Source organism: Micrasema longulum, unplaced genomic scaffold (genome assembly GCF_059751315.1).
Source record: "Micrasema longulum isolate JH-2025_06_02 unplaced genomic scaffold, ASM5975131v1 h1tg001958l, whole genome shotgun sequence".
NCBI classification, from domain to species: Eukaryota; Metazoa; Arthropoda; class Insecta; order Trichoptera; family Brachycentridae; genus Micrasema; species Micrasema longulum.
The window spans coordinates 82046-106200 of NW_028279132.1; the positions used below are offsets into that span (position 1 = coordinate 82046).

General features: G+C 32.0%; 1 protein-coding gene and 1 non-coding gene across 2 annotated transcripts; one reads left to right on the top strand and one right to left on the bottom strand.

The window, feature by feature from the left end:
- Positions 1–476: 476 nt before the first annotated feature.
- Positions 477–6276, bottom strand: LOC148273409 (uncharacterized). Its single transcript, XM_088238749.1, has 3 exons — positions 6207–6276; positions 2582–2791; positions 477–1147 (listed from the first exon to the last, which is right to left on the bottom strand). Exons 1-3 carry the CDS (start codon positions 6216–6218, stop codon positions 1010–1012), a joined length of 360 nt encoding a protein of 119 aa, XP_088094875.1. The 5' UTR covers positions 6219–6276; the 3' UTR covers positions 477–1009.
- A 1952-nt stretch (positions 6277–8228) lies between these two features.
- On the top strand, positions 8229–8300 carry TRNAA-CGC (transfer RNA alanine (anticodon CGC)). The gene has a single exon. It is a non-coding gene; the product is annotated as a tRNA-Ala (tRNA).
- Positions 8301–24155: the final 15855 nt, after the last annotated feature.

A 24155-nucleotide genomic window follows, 5' to 3' on the forward strand; every position in this document is an offset into this window, starting at 1 on the left:
TTTTTTAAAATACAAACGTAGCGATTTAAGTTAGGCATAATCAGACAGGTGCAGTTGTCTTTTTTGCACTGTATCGGGAAGGCATTTGCAAGAAAGTAACAATCTTCAAACAACTATTCATCAAAATCCTCAGCCACCAACAAACAAAGTAAAGAAAAAAAATCCAGGTAAAATGTGCACATCGACTGAAGAAAAATTGGATACTATTCATAAATGGTGTTTATATTTTTTTTTTTCTAATTTTAATTGCGGTGCATGATATTTTGTTTCCATTTACTTACAGTACTAATCTTATTAAAAATATTTCGAATATTGACGTACATATCTAAGACGCTAAGTAATTTCTGGATTCGTTATTTTGTGTGTAATATTTCTATTTTATTTTTTTATATGTTTTAGTATATCGATTGTATCCATGGAAATTTTTATTTTAAAAATTAATAACTTCACTGGGGTTTTAAATCAAACAATTTAAACTCTGGATAATAAATTTATTTGCATACTGGTGATGTGATGGGTTTTAAAACATGTCTGAAACTAATAAGGTAAAAAAAATAACAAAATATAAATAATTTTCAGCGATCTTTAGCGTTTGATTTAAGAATATTCGGAATAAATAAAATCATAAGGGTTTCGAAAAAATACAATACTGTGATGCAGGGGAAAGGCTTCGTTTAAATATATTTGTGCAGTTTGATGATTCGGGTTGGAAGATGATTTCTTGAATATGATGTCTTGAAAACGTAGTCTTTAAGATATTGCTTCGAAGACATAGTCTTTAATATTGCCTCGCCAACGCAATCTTCGAATATATCTCGAAAACGTCGTTCTGCGGATGCTGTCTTAAAGATGTGGCCTCAAGGGTGTAGTCTTGAAGATGTAGCATTGAAGATATATAGTCTTGAAAAAGTTATCTTATAGATGTCTTGGTTTTTGGCTTGCTTTCATCTATCAGACTAAGAAGGGGAGAAGGGTAGACGGAACCAAGACTCGAACAGAAGACACAGGCTTAATGCAGGTAGGAGACTCCATGGCCGAGGCCGAGGTAAGGAGAAGAGTATCCAAAAGGTGACACTGGAGCGATGGCCTTAGGGATCAGAGGGGAGGGGTAGCCGAGGGGGGCGGGGTATGTCAGGGGTGCGGCAACCTTTGGAAAGTGACGGAATAATTAGTATTTTAGCATCATGAAACTATAATTATCAACGGTGCGAAGGTAAAAATTACTAAGCGACATGTGGGCAACTTTATAGAAGAGCCAATTCAAGTTTTTTTAAAAATATTTTTATTATTTATAAAAAACTGATATTTCAAAATTTATTTAAATTATGTAGGGATAACGCCAATATAATGGGTAATACGTGAATTTTTATTGATAACAAAAACAACTTTAATTGGCACTTCTGTAAAGTTGGCTACATGTCACTTAGTAATGTTTGCCTTCCCAGCGTCGTTATGTTGAAAGCAATATTAATTTATTTTATTTATTTAAAACTTCAAGTAAAAAGAATAAGTACTTTGGCGGACTTATTGCTGAAAGCAATATCTTCCAGCCAATCAAAAAACAGACTAAAAGAAGAGTTAGCAGATGATGTCGGAGTATGGCCCTGTAGTTGCGTCGTGAACTCGAGATCAGAAATCCAAAGTTCAAAACTCAATCTAACATAGCTTAGTTAACATTTTCTGACGCGATTATTAATGCCCCTTTTCCATATTATGTCAAACTGTAATGCCTCATTTTACTGCGTTTCTTTATTTTTATTTACAATTTATCGCATACTATTATCGTCATCATCATCTTTCCCCCTCTGCACCTAATGGTGCATAGGGCACTGCATTGGTAAACCAATCGCAGCGTATCTAGATCATTTTTGTTACACGAGGGTAAGATTACCAGTCTTACGCTTCAGGTGACAGTCCAGGGACTATGAAACATTCTAATGTAAAAACACATTTTTAAATAAATATTTCAAGTCAACCATGTCAGAAATCGAACCCGAGACCGCATGGAAGGCAAATGCGCTGACCACTACACTACGAGGCATACTACACTAATCACTAGACCACGAGGCATACCATACTAATCGGGTTGTGGTCCCGTGGCTAGTGTTGCGGACTCACGGATCAGAGGTCCGAGGTTCGAACCCAACTCTACCCGAACTTGATTTCCATTTTCTAATAGTGAGTTATTTACAACTCGTTGTAAATGGCCTCAAAATCGAAATGTTTAAGTAAATATTAAAAGAACGAAAATATTTACATTAAAATATATATATATATATATATATATATATATATATATATATATATATATATAATGTAGGTACTACATTAATATCATTTAATGAAAACTGTGTAATATGTAATCGTCTCATTTTATAGTTTTGTTATAGAACACTGTTACGTTTAGGGTATATATGTTTATAAAAGGCATTTGCCATGTGTTCCTCACTGAGAAATCCCAAGATAAGGAATAAATTTTACCCTTTTATTTTGTTTTTTATCAAATAACATTGTTTAGACCTTTTCCTGCACAAATAATACTAGTTTTGGTACGTTGCTTGCGAATAAATAAATAAATTACCTTGGGGATGTAGGCGGGCGCGGGGGCGGTGTAGGGGAGGCCTAGGCCGTGGTGGTAGCCCAGGGGGCTCGGGTAGGGCAGGCCGGAGTACCCGGGGTAGGCCCCGGCCACCGGGAGGCCCCCGTATGGGTACCCGAGGTCCAACAGCCCGCGTTTCTCGGTTTTCTTATCTTCCGCGGAGCACACGGCTACCAGGACGATCAAGCAAGCCTTGGAAAGAAATAAACAGAGAAATATAACACAAGTTTAATAAATAAAAAGACATTTAGTTTGCACCTCAATAGGCCAAGGAGGTGGCGGATCAACCACGAGGCTTGAGAAAACCCACATTTAATTAATGTGATATCACCGGGAGTCGAACACGAGCCCCTTCTTAAGTGAGTCAACCGTCTCAGTCCTTACAACACGGGGGCCGCTGAACAGTATAAATTGTGGCGAATCAAAAGTTATTTGAACTTTATTTACATGATAAAACATTGTGTACTAATTAATTTCCTTACAAGTCGATTAAACGAACAGATAAGCACGAAACCTTACTGTATGAAAATAATTATATTTTTTATTAATATTTTTAATTGAATCGGCATTCACTTCGTAACACTTCATTATAAATTATTCTGAAAATAAAACTTTTTTATTAGTGTTACACAATTTTATTCTTTTATAAGAACACAACTTTAGTTTCGGGAGAGCACTCCTCTCATCGACGGGTGATAAAAAACTCATTTTATAAAACTTATTTTATAAAACTCGTTTTATATCACCCGTCGATGGGAGGAGTTCTCTCCCGAAACTGTAGTTGTGTTCTTGTAAAATAATAAAATTGTGTAACACTAATAATAAAGCTTTATTTTCATAATAATTTATATTTTTTATTATTTATTTATTTATGCTTTATTAAGTTAGTTCATAACATATTAAGAAGAAATATAAACTTTTAATAATATTACTTTTTTTTTATCAAAATTTCTCAATAACGTATTTTTTAAACTGACTTTAAATATTTCGATTTTTTCTATTTCTTTTATTTCTTCAAAAAACTCATTATACAGCTTCAACCCCTTGTACAATGAGTTTTGAGATTCTGTTTTTCTCCTCATTGGTAATCTTATCTTTTTTTACCCCTTGTTTCATATGTATGATATTGTTGGCTAAATTTTATTATTGTTTTTATTTTATTTATCCCCTTAATTATTTTATGTATAAAAATTGCTACATTGTATTTAATTTGTTGCTTTACTGTGAGCAAGCCAATTTCTTTGTGCATTATTTTTACATTAGAATAGATATTTCTTTTGAATACAATCCTCATCGCCCTATTTTGAAGAATTTGTATATTTTTGATTTCTCCTTCATTACATAAAAAAAGAATGGAAGAACGGTAATTGATGTGTGGACATATTATTGTTTTATATGTAAGAATACTACTTTTTATATCTTTTACATTTCGTAATCTTTTTATGGAACCACGGGGTTAAATAAAGAAAAAAATTATCTATCATCGAGGTTCATAGATTGTTTTAATTCATGTAACAATTTTTAAGCAACTAAATAAAAATACTACGAAAAAAAATACCTACAACGAATTATAGTACATGAAACATTCTTTAACAAATTGGTTTAATGTAATAGAAGTAGAACAAGTAAAATTTGTGTAATTCACACTATGCAAAAATATCTCAGTGAGGTGAAAGGCATTTGAGGCCTAAAGGGCCGATTAGCTGAGGTATCAAGGGCTTATTTTTCACTTATTTAAGTCAGAAAATCACGCCTTAAAACCGTAATAAAAGAGTTTTATGCATCAGACAATAAGGCCAAACAAAAAAAAAAAGGAATACTTGTCTCATCATCTCTAGTCTGGTTTAAAGCCTAGATCTCAAGATAAAAATGTGAAATTGTTAAAACCATATGTCTCAAAAATCATAAACACATACATATTCGTATTGTGGTGTTTTACCACAAATTAACAACAAAAAATCTTTCCAGACGGTCAAAAGATTTCTTAACGACAGCACAGTTCAATTACTACCAATAAATAAGATAATTAATTCATTCATCTAGAAAATGAATCATTATTGGTAGATAGGTGCGTAATAGGTATTAGATGAACCAAAACGTTTTGAAATACCTGTAATGGATTATTCGTAGTTTCAAAAATATCCAACGTTTTTTTTTTTTAATGAAGGAGTTGCAATTTTTTTTGCCTTGCTTATTATGTACAATGCTTATATTTACTGCAAAAAGGTATGTTCCTTCTAACATTTTTTACTATAGTGTGAGGATCTGGTGGTGGAAACTCATACAGGAGAATATCCAACGTTATGTCTCGTGCCAAAAAGTTTATTTTTAAATCTGCAAACGGGTTAGGTGCAAAGTTTTATTTTAGGTATAAAAATCTGCGGAAAACAAATTCATTCAATTTTAATAGATAAAATAATTTAAATGCTTTTGTAAAATTTTAAGACTGTCAATTTATTATTTTATCACTAACAATTCAACTGATATTTAAAAAAAGAAATTTGAATCACTAACTTTGTTTTTAACCACTTATTTTTTCTACCGACTAGTTTCAAAGATACACAAGCTTTTTTATCGAGGTGTACTTAATGAATAAATTATATCCTACTTTATTTTTATCAATTTTATTTCATTTTATTTTTATTTCTTTCATAAGAACAAAACACATAATTTATACAATGGTTTCAATATTGAAATACATATATAGAAATATATATATAAAATGTATCTCAATTACATTATGAGGATAACTATAATCAATGTTTACTAAATATTACATATTATTCACAATAATACTAAATATTACATATAAACTAATAAATAAAAAAAATAAATTGTATCCATTTGTAATATTTAGTAAACATTGATAAAATAAAATAAGACAGAATTCATTGGTTAAGTATACATTGGTAATGACGCTTGTGTAGCTTTGAAACCGGTCGGTAGAAAAAATAAAAAATAAGTGTTTGGAAAAAAAAATGTTTTTGTTTATTTTATTACAATTTTTTTTTTGTCAAGTATCAATATAAAATTATATTATCATTGTAAAGGAAGGTAGGGCAAGACCTCAACGTTGGTTAGTTAAAAACTCATTAAATGATAAAAAATAAAAAGGAAATTAACAATGCTTCTTCGTAACCAAAACCTACATTATTATGAAAACTAAGAATTATCGTTTTTGAGTAAAATATTTTTTATGAACTGTGGGAAAAACCCAAAAACGTAGGGGAAGCGAAAACGGGTACCCAAAAACAATCGCCTGCTCATTTAAAAATAATGATGCTTATTGTTGACAATTTTTTTAAATTTGGGATGAAACATAAGTATCTTATTTTATTTCTCACCTCTCCGTCTATCCATATGCATATCAATCGGTCCAAAAACACAAACGAACAGCAAACACTCTTTCGTATATATAATATTATTAAAATGGATGATTTATAAATTCTTTATTTTATCGTAACTTCAATGGCAATTTTTTTTAAGTAGACCGTTTGCATATTATTAAAAAAAAATTTTTTTTTCAGTAGATATTCTTATTATGCTTTGAATGTTTCGTAATATTGCACAAAGTTTTTTTAAAAATGTAAATAAATTTCGAACTTACAATGAATTTCATTTTGTTGATTGGGGTTGATTCGCAAGGAATAAATCTGTTACTATGAATTGCAACTGAGTGACTTAATATTGCTCGGGATGTGAGCCTTTATATAGTAACGTTGATAATGCACTGAAAATATCATACAAGACCACACCCTTTGTACTTGCACATTAAAGGGAGATATAACCAACCTTTGGACATGCGAATAAATTGCATAAAGTAATATTTGATCAAACATAGTAATTTTTCATCATCATTCCATCATCCATCATCATTCCCTTTCCGTTCCTAATGGTGCTTAGGCCACTGCATTGGTACAACAATCGCTGCGTATCTTGATCGTTATTGTAACATGAAGGTAAGACGATCAGTCGCTCAGGTACCAGTCCAGGGACTTTGATGGACTTTGATTGGACTTTGGGAATATTCTAATGTAAAAAAAACGATTTAAATACATATTTTATGTCAACCTTGTCGGAAATCGAACCCGAGATCTCTTGCATGTTAGGTAAATGCACTGATCACTACACCAAGAGGTCAACATTATAATAATATATTATCGGTCACACTTATACACATAAAAACACATCTACACATCCTTTTGCTGTAACATAATTTAATAAAATATATGATTTTTATTTAGAAACTTTGCTGGTATGTCTTTAAACTGGATTTTAAAAAAAAGAAAATTAAAAAGGCTTTAAAATATTTGCTCTTGATAAATTTTAATTAATATAAATTATTATTTAGTTCTCGAGATATTATGAACGAAACGAGGAAGTTCAGTGTTTGTCATTATTACGTCACGGGCGGAGTAATTTGAAAATTACAAAACATTAAACAAGTATTTATTATTTTATTTTTTATTAATGTATTATTTTACTATTCTCATCTCTTCATTATTTTATTTTATTTTTATTATTTTATACGTATACAGTATTATGTCTGTACTCTTTTTATTTGATTATTAATGAAAATTAATGTCTGAACACCCGATGACAAACTATTATCGAATAGTTTATCGGGACAAAATATATGTTAATACTTTGTTTTCTTTATAATGTGTTACTATTGTAATAATATGTATATTTTATTGAATAAAGACTCTTTGAAAAAAAAACAAAATCATAACGATGATAATTCGATACATATTTTTTTTTCTAGGTTTGAAAGTCAATTAAGAAGCATTTTTTTTAAACACCTAACTACTCATTGTTGAGGACAGCTCAATATTTGCTATAAAGTTGTAGCTAGTATACGAACAACGTCCCTTTTTTTATGCGACAATGTTTTCTTAGCAAGTATTTAAATTTGTTGCAACGGAGAGGGAAAACATTTTTGAGAAGAGAATATTGAAGTCTAGGCATTTACAGGGCTTATGACATGTCATTGGCTTCAAAAATGATTTCCCTCTCTGTCGCAACAAATTTAAATATGATTAAATCCCTAGGGAGGAAATCCAGCAAGTCTGTAAGCATTTGGACATACTCAAAACATTGTTGTCAAGTAAGTGAAATAATTCGAAACGCCTACACTTGTAAAGAACTTTTTACAAGTGTAGGCGTTTCGAATTTTTTACTAAATTTAACAGATGGGAGAATACGAGAAATATGGATATTCAAATATAGGAATTATTTCCGTAGTAATTTCTTGTTCATATAAGTTATTATTTATTTAATAACTTTTTCGTATTTTAAAAAAACCATTGTATGACCTACAATACGAAATTAGTTACAGTTTGCAGCAATTCAACGGGCCGAATGTACTCAGGTCGAGAGTTGCAAGCGCAAACCGAAACAGTCCGTTACAGGTTTGTTGTTAAATTAAAAATCAAACCAAAAATTTCGAACGCTTTTGTTCTATGCAATAGAGCCAAAGACTTCTCTGTAAGCGGGAGCGAATTATTAATTTAATGACGAGATAAAATCCTGTGGGTTTGTGGTACCTTGTTAAGATTTGGACGTACTTACAGGTCTGTAAAATAATTTTCTAATTTAAAGTACGTTTAAATTGGCGTTTCATGCATCAGGGGGTGTAACTCAGTGGTAGAGTGTCTGCTTCGCATGCTGAAAGTCCTGGGTTCAAATCCCAGCTCCTCCAAATACTATTTATATTTTTTATCTATGTTTTATTATTTTTAAACGATAGGTATTTATTTTTAAAATTTAAAACATTTATTTATTTATGTTAAAATTTAAAATATTTATGTATTTATTTTTCATATAAATTTAATAGAGTTGGCGATCTCTTCTAACGAAGCCATGAGGCGTAGCCCTTCCACACGGATTCTGCAGTTGTTATATTATTGTTTTATCAAACTGAACTAGATTTGGTTACTTCATACATATGGACAGAGCCGGTTAGGCGAATCAGTTTTATTTATATTATTAACATTTAAAAAAAAATCTAAGTCGTCATTGCGAAACATTTTTTTTTTAAGTTTAAACTATTGATCGTAATTATTTGTTCTTTGCTTGAGGTCCTGGGTTCAATACCCGGGAGCGTCAATGTGAAATATTTGTATAAACAATGGTGGTTTAACACTGAAATTTCATTATCTCTGAACTGGCACCTAAAGCATAAGACTATTCACCTTCATAATCATCATCATCAGCCTTCTCTCATACATTGAACATTGGCCTTCCTTCCTGACCAACACAGTTCTCTGCCATCGCCAGTCTGTGCGATTGATGCCCTGCTATCCTTTTAATATCATCAGACCATCTTGGTTTTTAATTTAACAAGATGGCTTGGTTTTTAATTAATTTTTATTTGGGAGTTGCTTTATTATTTACCTTGCTTATAATGTACAAGGTTTATATTTCAAAAATGGATTTTTCTGCAAATAAATTTCTTTAAATTTATCTAAACTGTTGGGATCAGAAGGGATATACTAATGTGGGCCAATCAGGATCTTCTCAGCATTTGCTCAGGTGGAAAAAAAACCACTTAATACTCTTCAGGAGAAGCCGGCCTGTTGACAGTAGTCAACAGGTCTTCGGTTACACTAGAAGAGTGTTCGGTATTTTGTTCCCTACTTTGGTTTATTTTTTCAATTGCCTGCACTATATTGACCATGTATGATACTACCTCTAGTGTGAGTTCTTTATCGCCTATCACCAATGAGATGTCGCATAGATCTTCACCCAAGCTTCTGCATCGCGTTTCCAGTTGTTGTCTTTGAAAGCTGAAAAAATGGGCAATGCATCAACAGGTAAGGGACATCTTGGTTGTGGCCTGTATGGATTTCTGTAGTCAGTTTTTGGTCGTCTTTCCTGGGTCCGTTTGGTCCATCTATCATCTGTGGTTCTAATAGTATGGCCAGCCCAGTTCCACGTTAGTAAGGATGTTTTGTATGCTTTTTCTGTAACCTCTGTTTTTTCTCTTATCTATTCGTTCTGTTTTCTGTCCCCTAAACTAATATTCAACATTCTCCTCTCTATTTCTCGCTGCGTTACACTGAGTTTATGCATTGTGCATTTTGTAAAGATGGTGATTTCAAAACCGTATATTAATACTGAGAATATGCACATGTCAAATACTTTCTTCTTCAAATGGTTTGCAAAACGTTTGGTCCTTAGAATATAGGATATTTTTTCAAAGGCAGTCCATGCCAGATCTTTTCTGCGCTCTATCTCCGCCTCTTGATTGTCCCTGTTAAGTTTTGCTGTATGGCCGAGGTAAACATACGAATCAATGATTTCTATAATCATTTGCTCTACCGTTACTGGTCGTAGTTCATATAGGTTTTTGAATAATTCGACTGTAAGGACAGTCGGACGTCGGACAGTAGGACGGTAGGACAGTAGGACGTATAATATCGGATCTGCATTTTGCGAGGTTTACATGGGAGCAACTATTGTAGAATTGCCAAACATGTATCTATAGTATTTCAATAGACACGTGTTTGTCAATTCTACAGCATTTGATAGCTTTTAAAAAAAATATTAAGCTTTGTTTTTGCTTTCTTGTAAATCTTGCAAAATGCAGATTCTATAGTATACGTAGGGGCCATCGAATTCATTTTCAATCCTACAGAACGCGATCCTAAACTGATTCCAGTTCTTCTTCATTGTATGCAAAGTGGACTATTTCTGAGAATCTAAGGCAAGTCAGGAATTTGCCATTTATATTAACCCCTTTTTTTCCCAATCCAGGCTTCTGAAGACATCTCCAAGCGTGGTGGTTAAAAGTTTAGGAGAAATGGTATCTCCCTGTCTGACTCCTTTCTTGCTATCAATCTTACGAATTGGTTCGTCCAAATGAGTACACTTACAGTCGTGGGGGTTGCATTTAATAACCTTACCTCTCTGTAACACACAAACGAGACACACTGCGTGTACCTTTCAAATGCAGTCCTCTTCGCACCATCAGGTGCAGATCGGGGTCTGATGATGGTGATGATTTGTTCCTTACGTTTTACCAGCATTTTAAAAATACGAGAGGCGCCTACTTTCACATTTTTTTCGTATCTAGGTTTCTTCGACGCATCTCCATAATATCTATATTTCGTAACGAAACGTAAATATTTTGACATTTAATATTAGGTGTTCACGGATTTTCTATTGTGATCGCGAATACGACAAACAACCATGGAGAGAAATTGTTATCACGTCGCTTATTAGCACGTCGATAGTTATTTGTGATTGAGCTACAAGGTTCTATTTCACACTCAGAACTGTATTCTCAATCTGCTCGGACACAGAGATATATTATAAAATAGGATCATATTTATTTGTAAAGTATATATTGATAAAGAATTAAAAACCGGTCGGTAATTAATGAGGAAGTAAGCATTTTTTAAAATATTTGTTAAAAGACCATCAAACTAACCCAAAGTTTTGTGATTTATTTTTTATTTTTCTAATAATAAATATTGGAGATCTTATAATTTACCCAAATATTTCAATTTTGGTGGCCATTTTCAACGATTTGTAAATTATTCACTATTAGCAAATGAAAATCAAGTTGGGGTAGAGTGGGGTTCGAATCTCGGACCTCAGGAGCCTTATGCTGGAAATATGTGACTTTTTGTCACCCACTCGACAATAGTCGATTGGGCGTCTCGATTGCTTCGTCATAATGCTATTCTTGAAAACCCTCCGACAAAAAGACGAATTAGAAAGTGGCAACTCCAACAAATCCGTATTTATCTATAGGTCTTCTGCCACACATTAACTTTTGTTATTTCTCGCCAGACTTCTTCCGTTAAATATTTTGTGTATGGAATATTATGAAAAAAACAAAAGAAAATGTTTTTTCTGAGACACTGCAACATTGATAATTATTATTTACCTTTGACATAACACACACATCTACATGTTTTTAGAAATATTTCATATTCATTTAATGGATTTTAAAAACATATTGTTGAAAAAGTATCACTAATTTTGTGTTTTTTCACATTATTTATAAATATCAATTTTGTCCCCTTCAAAGTAATCCCCTCCAGATACTATACACTTGTGTCAACGTTTTTTCCAATCCTCGAAGCACTTCGAAATATTTTTTTTTGTGATCTTGTTCAGCTCCTCCTTCGAAGCCGTCTTTGTCTCCTCAATCGTAGCGGAGCGTCGTCCTTTCGTGGGCCTCTTCAGTTTCGGGAACAAGATAAAGCCACAGGGGCCCAGATCTGGGAAATACGGTGGCTGCGGCATTATTAGTGTGTTTGTCGCAACCCGCTGAAATTAAAAATTTGCGATAATTTTTGAACAGATTTCGTATATCTCAAATACGTATTTTGACATTGACGAGCTTATGTTAGGTTTTTGTTATTTTCATTTTGCGTTTTGTAATATAAATAATATAGATGTACATATACAGTGTTATTTAAACCCTGTCACATCCAAAACTACGATGATCAGTATAGGCAAGAAGACATAATATCACATTTAAGAAAATATTTAGAACAAAGAAAAAATTTGAAAATAAAATATTAAAAAAACAAATGGTTGCTTACTTCTGCAGGGGAGAAGTGAGGGGAGCGCGGCGCAGTGTCAGACTCCCCCCTTCCCTCTCCTTGTTTAACCCCTGCAGAAGTAAGCAATCATTTGCCTTTTTTGATCTTTGATTTTTAAAAATTTTATTTGTTCCAAAAAAATATTTTAATGTGCCAATATGTCTTCTTGCTTATACAGATCATCGTGGTTTCGGATGTGACAGGGTTTAAAGAACACCTGTATACCTAGTTTTGAAAACGGAATATTTTGTTAATTATCTCTGTTTATTAATTTAGTCTCCTTTGTTTATTCTCAAATGTAAAAACATTTCAAAAAAGTATATTGTTAAGTGTCCCCGGCACGGGTAACCCCAGTGAGGTCACATTGTTTTTTTTTATTAATTATAGTTTGTAAGAGAAAAATATGAATAAATAAAATAATTTTAAAATCATGTTTCTAGTACAACTTCATTTGATAATGGATTAAAAATAAGTACAGTTATATTTGTTGCACATTTGTTGATACGTCATCATCATAACATTGATTAGTGTTGTAAATTTTCAGTTAAAATACAACACAAATACCTACTCGTTATTCAAACATGAATACCGAGCGTTTTACAAAACGAATGTTTGACAGCTGAAGTTACGATGTCGCATTCGATTGTCAATGTCGAGTGCTTTGGGGCACTCGAGATAAAGTCGATTAGTTTTCAATCGACTGTATTCGTAAGGGTGGTTCAAGAATGTTGTCACTCGTCGAATTACGGAAGTCGCATACGATTCTAAAGACGAATGAGTCCAGCATAAGGCTCCTGATCCGCGAGTCCGCATCATTAGGCACGGGACCACAACCCGATGATTTTTTTTTTAAATTCAAAAAATTTAAAATGATTCCGCCTGCGAGGTCTCAAGTCCTGATTGGTGAATTGGCTTCTTGGTAACCGGTAATACAGCACAACACTCTGTCATTGATTGACTTCGGAGAACTAAAGAGGTCGTTCAAAATAGTTCATTTTTATCAAAATCATTTGCAAATTTTTTTCATACATTTCAGAGAAACTTCAAACGTAAGATCCAATTTCCCGTTGCACTGAACTTCCCTATTAGTTTTTATATTAATACACCTCTAGGATTTTTTTTTTTTAATTGAGCACCATTTAAAATGTTTCTTATAATAATATGTTCATTTAATAAATTATTTATTACAATGTTTTAATCCCATGTTTTAAAAACATTATGCAACCTCAATAACAGTTGTTTTAAACTTCTATGTGTAATATTTTATTAATATATTGCCTTGTTAAGTAATAAATAAATTCTATCTCAACTACATAATTGTAGAGAAGTATTTCTAAGACTGTAGTGAAGGTAAAATGTCACGTAGCTACATAAATGCATTTATAACATTCTATTCATATATGTATGTAGACGTGCAGACTATAGTGTTCTAAAAATATATATATTTGTTTTACTTAAAAATCAAGTTATTTTATTTTTAATTACAATATGTAAGTATGATGTATTCTGCAAAGAATCTATACCCACAAACTCATATTATATTAAATATATATTAGATGAACATAATTTGTGTCCGATTTTTTCCCAATTTAAAAAACAGCTTCAGTAAAAAAAAATAATCTAAAACTTACACGTCATTCAAAAGAAAATTTTCTGCTCTTTAAGATGTTATGTTTGCAAAAACATTATTGTATTTGATTACAAGCCATGAAAATGGAATGTCAAGTAGACGAAAGTCAGAATTTTCGACAGCCCTTCGAGGGAATAAATCTGACAGAGCTGCTCTCGATATTTGCGCAGCGTACGGAGAAGATGCCATGAATTGTTTGTAACTAATTAGTTATGAAATAATGAAGGAGAATTCATTATTGAAAATTTTGTTGAATTTTTTTTTTCATGTTCTCTTGTTATCTTCATTTGGAAATAAACTGACACAACTTATGTTAACACCCAAAACAACGTAAATGAACAACATTTTGAAGAAGGAAACATGGAGGTCCAGGCATTTACAGTACTTATAAACTGTCATTGGCTGGTTTAAGTTGCCACTTTTCACGCTGCGTAACATTCACCATTTCTTAACATATTACAACAGCGACGAAGAACATTTTAGAGAAAGTAATGTAGAAGTATAGGCATCTACAGGGCTAATGACCTGTTGTTAGCTGGTTTGAATGGCCACTTTACACACTGTGTAATATTCACCATTCTGCCCATATTTTAACATCTATATTCCTTCAATTCTTAATTCTGTTGATTTTTGTGAAGTTAAAGAGCTAAAACCTTTATTTATGCGGGTGAGATTCATCTAATTGTTAATATAAACAGCTCTGTAGGGAGTTGAAGCCAGTCATTGTCTACTAAAATTTGGACAAACTGAAAATATTGTTGAATCATCATTTTGCCAACGTTTGACCATCCATATTTCTTCAATTCTTTCATCTGTTGATTTTTGTGAAGTTAAAGGGCTAAAATCTTGATTGATGTGGGTGGGATTCACCTGGCTGAATGAGGAAGTTCAGTAATAAGGGAAATGGATATAAAAAATGTTTTCTTACACGAGGTACAAATTAGAGTAAATGCTCTAATTAAATAATTGCACTGCAAAATTTCTCGGAAATGTATGAAAAGTATAATAAAAATTATTGAAGTTCTTCCAAATAAACTATAATTTTCTCAAACTGAACGGTTTGGGTAGGTAGGAAGAAATTGCCTTAAGGCAATATGCCCGCCCTTATATGTATATTTATTGTATATGAATATAAAGTGTCAAAAAAATAAATAAACCAATGATAGTGTGGTCTGAATGATTCTGTTTCCGGCAAGCCAACACACCAATCAGCAGAACTCACCGACTAGAACTTGTTACGTCACGGGCGGAGTAATTTCAAAACAACAAAACTTTAAAGAACCATAGCGATGATAATACGATAAAAAAACATTTTTTGGCTTAGTTTGATAGTCTATTAAATAAAAAGTTTTTTTTTTAAAACTAAACTTTCTCATTATTCCTGGGAACGCCTGATTCTTTTAAATTGTTATTATTAATTTTTTTTTATTTCGGAAACATACAGTACAGTAACATTGTTTTATATTTTACACAGTTAGACTTAACTCTAATGGACCAGTGAAGTTTCCATATTATAAAATAATTATATGTAAGGTTATTAATTAAAGTACAAAAAAGAGAAGGAAAATAAACATAAATAGAAGTTGTTTAAAAATTAAAATTTAAATAAAAAAATGAAGAAAATTCGTAAAAGTAATTAAAAGTTAAGAATTAAAATAAAGAATGAAAAACATGCTTAGATGTAAAAATAAAATAAAATAATAACGTTTTTTTAAAAAAGGAAAAACATAAATATACACATAAATATTTTAAGGGATTCAAAGAAACGATGAGAAGTACTTCTTCTTATACCAGTTTTAGTTAACTTAAAAGAAATCTTATGCTGATGGGAAGATTATTGCCTCCAGAAATCTAATTCTCTTTAATAAATTAAAGTGTGAGTATTTTAATTTTATAAATTAATTAATTTAAAAATACCTGTTGTAAAAAAACGTGTTTTAATACAGAATGTCGCCTCATACATCCACAGTTTGAATGAGGTATCATTCAATATTAGATCTGTCTGTTTCCTGCAAAATACACATCTTAGATTGTGTGGTCAGCCAGACTTAAAAAATATTAAAACTGGTCAAATACATTATTAAATATTTTTTGTATTATAATGAAAACGAATGTTTGCATTATTTATCATTTGTCAATGTAAAAAACATTCCAACTGTTGTGTAAATTAGATTATTCCCTCTTTTCACAAAAGTGCTATTATCTCAGATTAACTTTTCTATGGCTAGCCGCTTTCTGCATAATTACGTTCAATGGGTCTCGAGGACTGTTGCGGTGCAAAAAAAAATCACAAAAATGGAAATCATGTTTTGATCAAGTGGCGTTCGAACCTCGGACCTCAGATTCATAAGTCAGCAACACTAGCTACGGGACCACAACCCGGTTATTTTTTTTTCATAAAACATTGTTCCATATTATAGTGGTGTTCATCTATATAGTTGGATAATTTATATAGCGCCATTTTTGTGAAAATCACCTCAAGGGCGCTCATCATAATATATTATTTGATATTTATTTAAAAATATTTTTAACTTTAGGATTTAAATAAAATTATTTATCTATATTATGTGTTAACCTAAATTGTGTCCGTTTTTTTCCAAATTTAATAAAGATTATATGTCATTCAAAAGAAAGATTTTTGTTCTACAAGATATTGTGTTTGCTTTTGGGTTATATTTATTATTTTATTAAATTACAAGCCTTCAAAATGGAATGTCAAGTAAATGAAAGTGAGCATTTTCGAAACCCTTCCTATTCACGTTTAATCTAGGGAATAAAGCTGATAAAGCTGAAAAAGCTGATTGCGATATTTGCGCAGAGTACGGTGAAGATTCCACGAGTCATTGACTTATTTGTTGTAAAATAAGGAAAGGGAATACATTATTGACTAATTTGTTGGTTTTTTTATTATTATTGTAAATGCACTTCTATTTATTTTTGCACCACAACAGGCCAGGAAGCCTAATTACATCACAAAACACCCAGGCTTGAGATAAATCACATTTTAATTTTTGTGTTCTCACCGGGAATCGAACCCGGAACCTTCCGTGTGTGAGTCAAGCGTCTTGACCACTGCACCACGGATGCCACCAAACTTCTAGTTCTTACGGGCTTGTCTCTTTGGATCTGGAGGTCCAGCGACGATCCCCGAAATTCCACTTAAAAAGAAAGCGTTTCTTTGTCATTGGTGGCGTCCGTCTACTCCCAACTGAAAGAATGTCTCAATCGGATGTAAACAATATCTTTCAATGCTCTTTTTGATGCTTGCCAATCGCCATGGGAATCTTTCCCTTCAGGGAGGGTTGCCTTTCTTTTGTTTCCTTCAATCCGTCAGCGCTTCAAATCTTTTTGGGTTATCTCCGATCACTAGACTACGCAATTTTTATCAGAACGTGGTAAATTCAACGAAAAAGTATTTGTTTTTAATATTATTGATTCCCCTTCGTGCTGTTGCGGATATCCTAATCAATCTTCTGAACACACCCTGTGGTCTTGTACATTTACCCCTCTCCATCATTACTGAATTGAGCTTCTCGCTACTATCCGTGGCCCTGTTATAGGTCCTGTCGGATAAACAGATCTGGTGGGCTCCAAAAATAATTTCAAGGCTTTTAAAACGTTTTGTAACATTTCGGCAAATTGATCATGTCTAATCAATTTAATCCCAGTCAGTGAAGAATCACTTCCTTCTTTTCTCAGTCCAATGAAGTGCATATTATATACTTCTAAATTGCCTTCTTTCATTACAAACATGCTAAGGCTACCAGATTACAGAAAGCTCCTTCCAGCAGCTTTTCTCATTCGGCAACGAGCAGTTTTTCCGTGTATGTTGGCACCGCCAAGGAGACTTTTGTCCTCAGATGCGGTGTGCGGTATTTGATGGGCAAGCTGTGTCATCTTGTTCTCTTAATTCGGAAAAAACTGACAAAACCTATGTTTACACCCAATACATTATTATATATATATATATATACATATTTGTTGGTGAAATCTGTGGTTTTCCAAAACACTGCATTCGGCCCTGCTCATTTGTGTATCCAACATTGGGTATAGTTATCAAGTACCTATCGATATTACAATCATTATTCTTCCATATTAAGTCGCCCATAGTATGTGTAGAGTTAAGGTTTCCGATTTGCACATGAAATAGCTTAAAGCTATGTATAAATGCTCACATACAAACCTTACGACAGCACAAAGATACTGGGATAAATGATTCAAACAAAAAACTAATACTTTGACAATTTATTGGTATCAGAAAAGGTATAAAAAGTATGAATATGTATTGCCATCATGTTAGACGCCAGTGTTGGATTCAGGCAATCTTCTTATAAAATCAATGTAGGAAGTTCAGTGGGTTTGATTTTTAGTTTATTTGTTTTAATATACTATCAAACAAAGCCTTTAAAAATGACTTATTTAAAAAATATTTTTATGCGTCGTATTATAAGCGCAATGATTTTTTATAGTTTTATAATTTCGAAATTACTCCGGAGTGGCGTCACAAGTTCTTCTTAGTGAGTTCTGCTGATTGGCGAATTGCCTAAACTAGAAATCTATCACAACACTCTGTCATCGGTTGATTCGGAAGAACTTGTGACTTCGTTCAAAGTTGATTTATTAAATTCATTTTTATATATTTTAAAGTAAACACGTCGTACAATTTAAAGCCATATTTTTTACCGCGCATAAGTAAACATTATATACATCCATTTTCCCGTAGTACCGAGCTTCCTGATTGTTATTTCATAAGCTGTTTAAATTCCTTTATATATTCAGGTTTTAAATGTCTGTTCTCCATTTATGTTATTTATTTACAATTTTTTTGTTCACATTTGTTACATTTTTTATAACATAATATATCACTTTATTTATAAAAATAAAAAAATCACACAGACATAGCCTATGCGTGGGTATACCTACTAAATCTATAAAAAAAGATAAAATCTATGGTGTAGGGTGTAGATGCATTTATAAATACATAAAATTAAGGTATATAATTTTAATTTCAATAAAAATATTAATATCCATAATAAATAATGTTTTGGTTCTGCAATTTACAAAGCGGTGGTAGCTGAAATAAATATTATTAAAACATTATGTATAGATAGAAATTCAATAGAATCTAACTCCCGCCCCGGAGGCATGTTATCTATGTTCTTATCCTGCTGAGCAATAAAGTAGAAATACATAATAATATCATAAATTAATATAAATTGTGTAACTTTTCAACATTTCTTTTAGATTCAAATATTTACAATACTACAATGCACATTGTTTTAAAGGTCCTTGAACGAAAATCAATATACTAGCTAATATTATATTATAAGAGTCTTTATAAACCATAATTCACTTATCTACAGGTATGTAATTTTGAAGAAAAATAAAATTCGTTCAAAAAAAACATCCTACTTCTAATAAAATAACTTTGGTAAGTAAGCATTATTTTATAAACAAAGGTAAAATAATGGAGATAATAATTTTAACCATTTTAAATTAGCTATTTGTGCCTTTTGGTACTTTATTTACGTTGATAGTCATTGAGGATAAAATCAAATAATTGTCGGAAGACAATTATATTTATATTATAATAATTCAAATTTATATTCTCCACGGCATAGTGGAAACATGGACGCTGTGAAAAAATAAAGATATGAGAGCCTCTAAGGACGCAGACGGTCTTCTACAAAATGAGCCAATCAAATAAAGGAATAAATTAACATATCGAACGCTGCCCTCAACATGCCCTAGGATTTGGAGAAATCCAAGAACATATAAAATGTATACAGTATATTTAATTAACTGAATGTTTTTGATATGTTTATCAAATTTCAACATGAAAAAAATATTCTTCATCAAGGAACATGTAATGTGTATGTAGTACCTACGATTTATATAATGAATTTTGTAGGATATTATTTATGAAATTAAAAAAAACTCATTTTGGTCCAAGAACATGTAAAGTGAATATATCATATTTAATTAACTGAAATTTATAGTATATTCAACAAATCAAAGTTTCTTCGCCGAAAAAAGTAAAAAAAATATTTGAAAATTTATTTGATGTATGTATGTCTGGTCTAGACGTTGCGTTGGTTAAAATATATGCTTATGTAATAATTTTTATTTTTAGTATTCTTTAATAATATATATGCTTTCACTTTCCATTATGTTGTATCCCAACTCAACACGGGCTCTTGGTCTCGTAGAGGTAGGGATACGTTATTATTTTTTTGTTATATCTATATTTGAATGAATAAATAAATGAAAAAAATATGGACGGACTGAATTTTATAAAATATTTATGAAGTTAAAAAAACAGTTCTTTGTCAAAGAACATGTAAAATGTACAAAGTTATATTATGTGTTTAATTTAATGATTTTATGGTATACTCATCAAATTAAGATATAAGAAATCACTGTTCTTTGTCATACAACATGTATATTTTATATTCTACAAGGTGGCTTAAAAGTTGTCACCCGATGTTCTTTGGCCGTATTTTTTTGTGAATGAAAAACATTGGTTCTGCTTTTGAATTGTGTTTATTTGATGTCTTATTTTTTTTTCATTAAGTCAAGATAATCATATCGGCCAAGTGGCCGCCGCCAGAATTGATGACCAAGCGGGCCCGATTTATGGCATTTTCCATCACTCTTTCCAGAACTTCCGGCAATAGGTTCTCGCATTCTTGACGGATGCTCTCTTTGAGAACTTTAAAAGCCTGAAGCTTGTTGACATATACAAGTGACCTTAAGAATCCCCACAAAAAGAAGATTAGAACGGTTAAATCGGGCGATCTTGTCGGCCAGTACAAATCACCAAAACGAGAGATTAGGCTACCCGGAAATGCAGCCTTCAGAATATTGGTTGTGGCTCGTGCAGTATGCGCCGTTGCTCCATACAGTTAGAATCACATGTTTTTTCATTTCAATTCATCCAATCGAGGAAGGAGAAAGTCGTTGAGCATGGCTCTGTAGCGCTCGCCGTCCACAGTAGTCATTTGGCCTGCGGCGTCTTCAAAAAAATTAGACCCGATGACGCCCCGAGCGTAAAAATCACATCATGCAGTAAATTTATGAGGGTGTAATGGATTTTTCATGGGTCGTACGCAAATTTTCAGTGCTCCAGAAGCAATAATTCAGCTTGTTCACATATCCACAGAGATAGAAATGGGCCTCATCGCTTATGATGATTTTCGATAAAAAGTTGTCTTCCTCGTGGTCGAGATTTAGGATGGCTTGAGCGTAGGTTACACGCGCTTCGCGGTCAATGGCTAGTAGCCGATATACTGTTCGTACTTTGTAAAGGAACACCGTCAAATATTTTACCAAAATTCTCTGCGTAAAGATCGCCGATTGATGCCCAATTGCGTGGCACGTCGTCTGATCGATACTCCGTGGTCCTCTGCGACATCTTCACCCACAGCCGCAGCCGCGATATTCTCAGCAGGATGGCTGCTCTAGAGCCGGCCAGACCTGGCAGCATCTCGTGTTGTCCCATTCTCTTCTAGGCAAGTGGCTAAACGCCGTAGTATTTGCCAAGTTGGTGTCGGACGACCGGGAAATCTGCACCTCAATTCTCGCTGCGCCAACACCACCGACGAATTATTCCACAAAAAAATAGAAACAATTTTTCCGAGTTCTTGAGGAGTATAACGCTTCATGTTTTGTTGAAGTGTGTTTTGTATCTGTTCACTTCACAAGTGTCAAAGCAGAACTGTTTTTTGCCGCTATTTACAAAAATTATGGCATCTTCCGATAGGGTGATGACTTTTGCGCCACCTTGTACTTACTTAATTTTGTAATACATTTATTTATCAAATTTAAACATTAAAAAATCCCGTTCTTTATCTATAAACGTTTATAATGTATGTTTCTTGATGAATCTTAAAGTTTATTAAATTTATCAAATTTAAACATTAAAAAATCCTGTTCTTTGTCTATAAACGTTTATAATGTATTTCTTGATGAATCTTAAAGTTTATTAAATTTATCAAATTTAAACATTAAAAAATCCTGTTCTTTATCTATAAACGTTTATAATGTGTGTTTCTTGGTGAATCTTAAAGTGTATTAAATTTATCAAACTAAAAAAAAAACTGTTCCAATTCAAAGAACATGTAAAACTTATGTGGTATATTTTTATTGTATAGTATTAAATAGTCATTTGTCGAGAAAAATTTTAACTGAAAAAAATGTACCTATTTTATATACTGAATTCTGTTTTCTTAATAAATAAAGGTTCTTTGTTTAAAAAAACTCGTAAAATGTTTTCCTCAGCACGAGATTTCCTAGTAAAGAATATAGTATAACTATATCATGTATATTTTTGACAATTAAATGCACTGAATAAATCAATTAAAAATACTCCTATAGTCCTTAAAATATAGCTTGATTAGAATGACAGCTGTCAAACTAATTTCATTGGTGATGGGAAATTACTGATCACTGATCAAATCGATTTTATCAGTTATTTCATGCAACCATGAAACTCTGTTTCCGGAAATTGATATAAAAAAAGCAAAAACAAGCCTATTATAGTGTGTTTAACACAATTATTCACAAAAAAATAAGACATTTATACTTTTTCATTAACAACATCAAATGAATTATTTTTTTATTCGATCAATTTACATTGATCAATTTGTCCCATCTCTAACGTTTTTGCAAAATGATGTAACCTTGTAAGAACGTCGTTAATAATTAGTTTTAATTTTGTTTTCTTTTAGTTTTAAAGCTGATTTTATATATTAATGTTGATTTATGTTTCAAGCATTGTATTAAAAAAAATAATTAACGAGCCAGATACAAATGATTTTTCGTGTGTCAATATAAATAACTCCTTTGACGTTACTACAAAGTTATGTCGTCACTTTTTCTGACAACTGTCATTCTAATCATGTTACATTTTAAGGACTATAGTGCCTGATATCCGGAAGACCATGTAACTCAGCATTAAAAAAAGTCTAAAAATTTTAATGGTGTCTCGCCATAAAGGTGTTTTTCTAACTCAGCATTTAGCAAGACTAAAAATAATGAATTACAATGTTTATAACCTCGATATAATAGAATTTCAAGTATTTACAGAGTTTATTACATTTCATCGGCAGGTTAAACTGATCTCTTTGCTTTTTGATCTCGTAACTTCTCAAAGAAATGATATATCTCTTGAAGTATCTATAATTAGATGTTTCAATATAATCTGGATCGTTTCAGAACTTTTCGTCTGAAGTAGAAACAAACGAAAAGTCGTGTTCGATAAAATGCTGCTATTGTGTACATTGTATCGAAACATCACTCGTGATAGGAATTTATGACTTTTAACCTTTGGTTATAATTGTACTCGTAGAGGTAAAGAAATACAATGAAGTAAATTCAGGTATATTATTTAATATGATTTGGTATTAACCACAACTTTAATTGTGTAAATGTCTGTACTAATTCACTCTAATATCACAATAACCTTTTGTGATTGCAGAGAAAAGCATTATTTTTGTTAAAAAACTACTTAAACTATTGATTTAATTGAGTTGATATGTAAAATTACTAACGAAGCCCAATTTGAGTGTTATAATATACATAAACTATTGTCAATTCATTTCAAACATAAAATTACCGTGTGGAAAATGAAACAATTCTGTGTGTGAAATAGATCAGCCATTTTCGTAACATTATACCACAACGGTGCTTTAACCCTTAGACTGCTAAACAACGATATATCGTTGTTGTTAATCCCTATCATAAAGTTCTAACTAGACTGATGCTGACGTCATAATCCCCAAAAGGGTAAATGAATTCGGGAACTGCTTGTTGCACTTAGCTGTCAGTGGTATAAAACATTTTCAAAACATGAAAATTACTTATTCGATGGGTTATTATTCAGTTTCGTACCTATTTCAGCCCTACGGAAAATTTAATACAAAAAATGTTTTCTTACGCGCGGTAAAAATTCGAACATTAAATTGTATAGCAAAGTTTCTTGAAAATTAATAAAAAATAATATAAAATATTTTAATAAAAACGAACTACTTTGAACGACGTCACTTGTTCATATGAATCATCCCAGATATATTTTACTCAAATTTTGTTAAGTATGCATTGATGGAAGTGGTAGGTTTGATAATAAGGGCACTTTGCCCCGCAATCAACAAAAAACCATCATAATACTGTCGTTTCAATAATAACTATTAAAACAATGCGCCTCGAGATTTCTGTGCGAGATCATTTTTGTTTGTTTTAATTTTCGATCAAGAAAGGGTTTACAACCGCTGTACGAGAATGTGTTGCGGGCGGCACGAGTTGTCTATCTTGCTCACTCCACTGGGCTTGAATTAGATATTTATGAAATGGAAGATTTTTCTTGGAA

Coding starts and splice junctions, on each gene's coding strand:
- LOC148273409 (XM_088238749.1), bottom strand. Junction 1,148..2,581: donor CGCCCGCCTACATCCCCAAG/GTAATTTATTTA, acceptor CACTTTCCAAAG/GTTGCCGCACCCCTGACATA.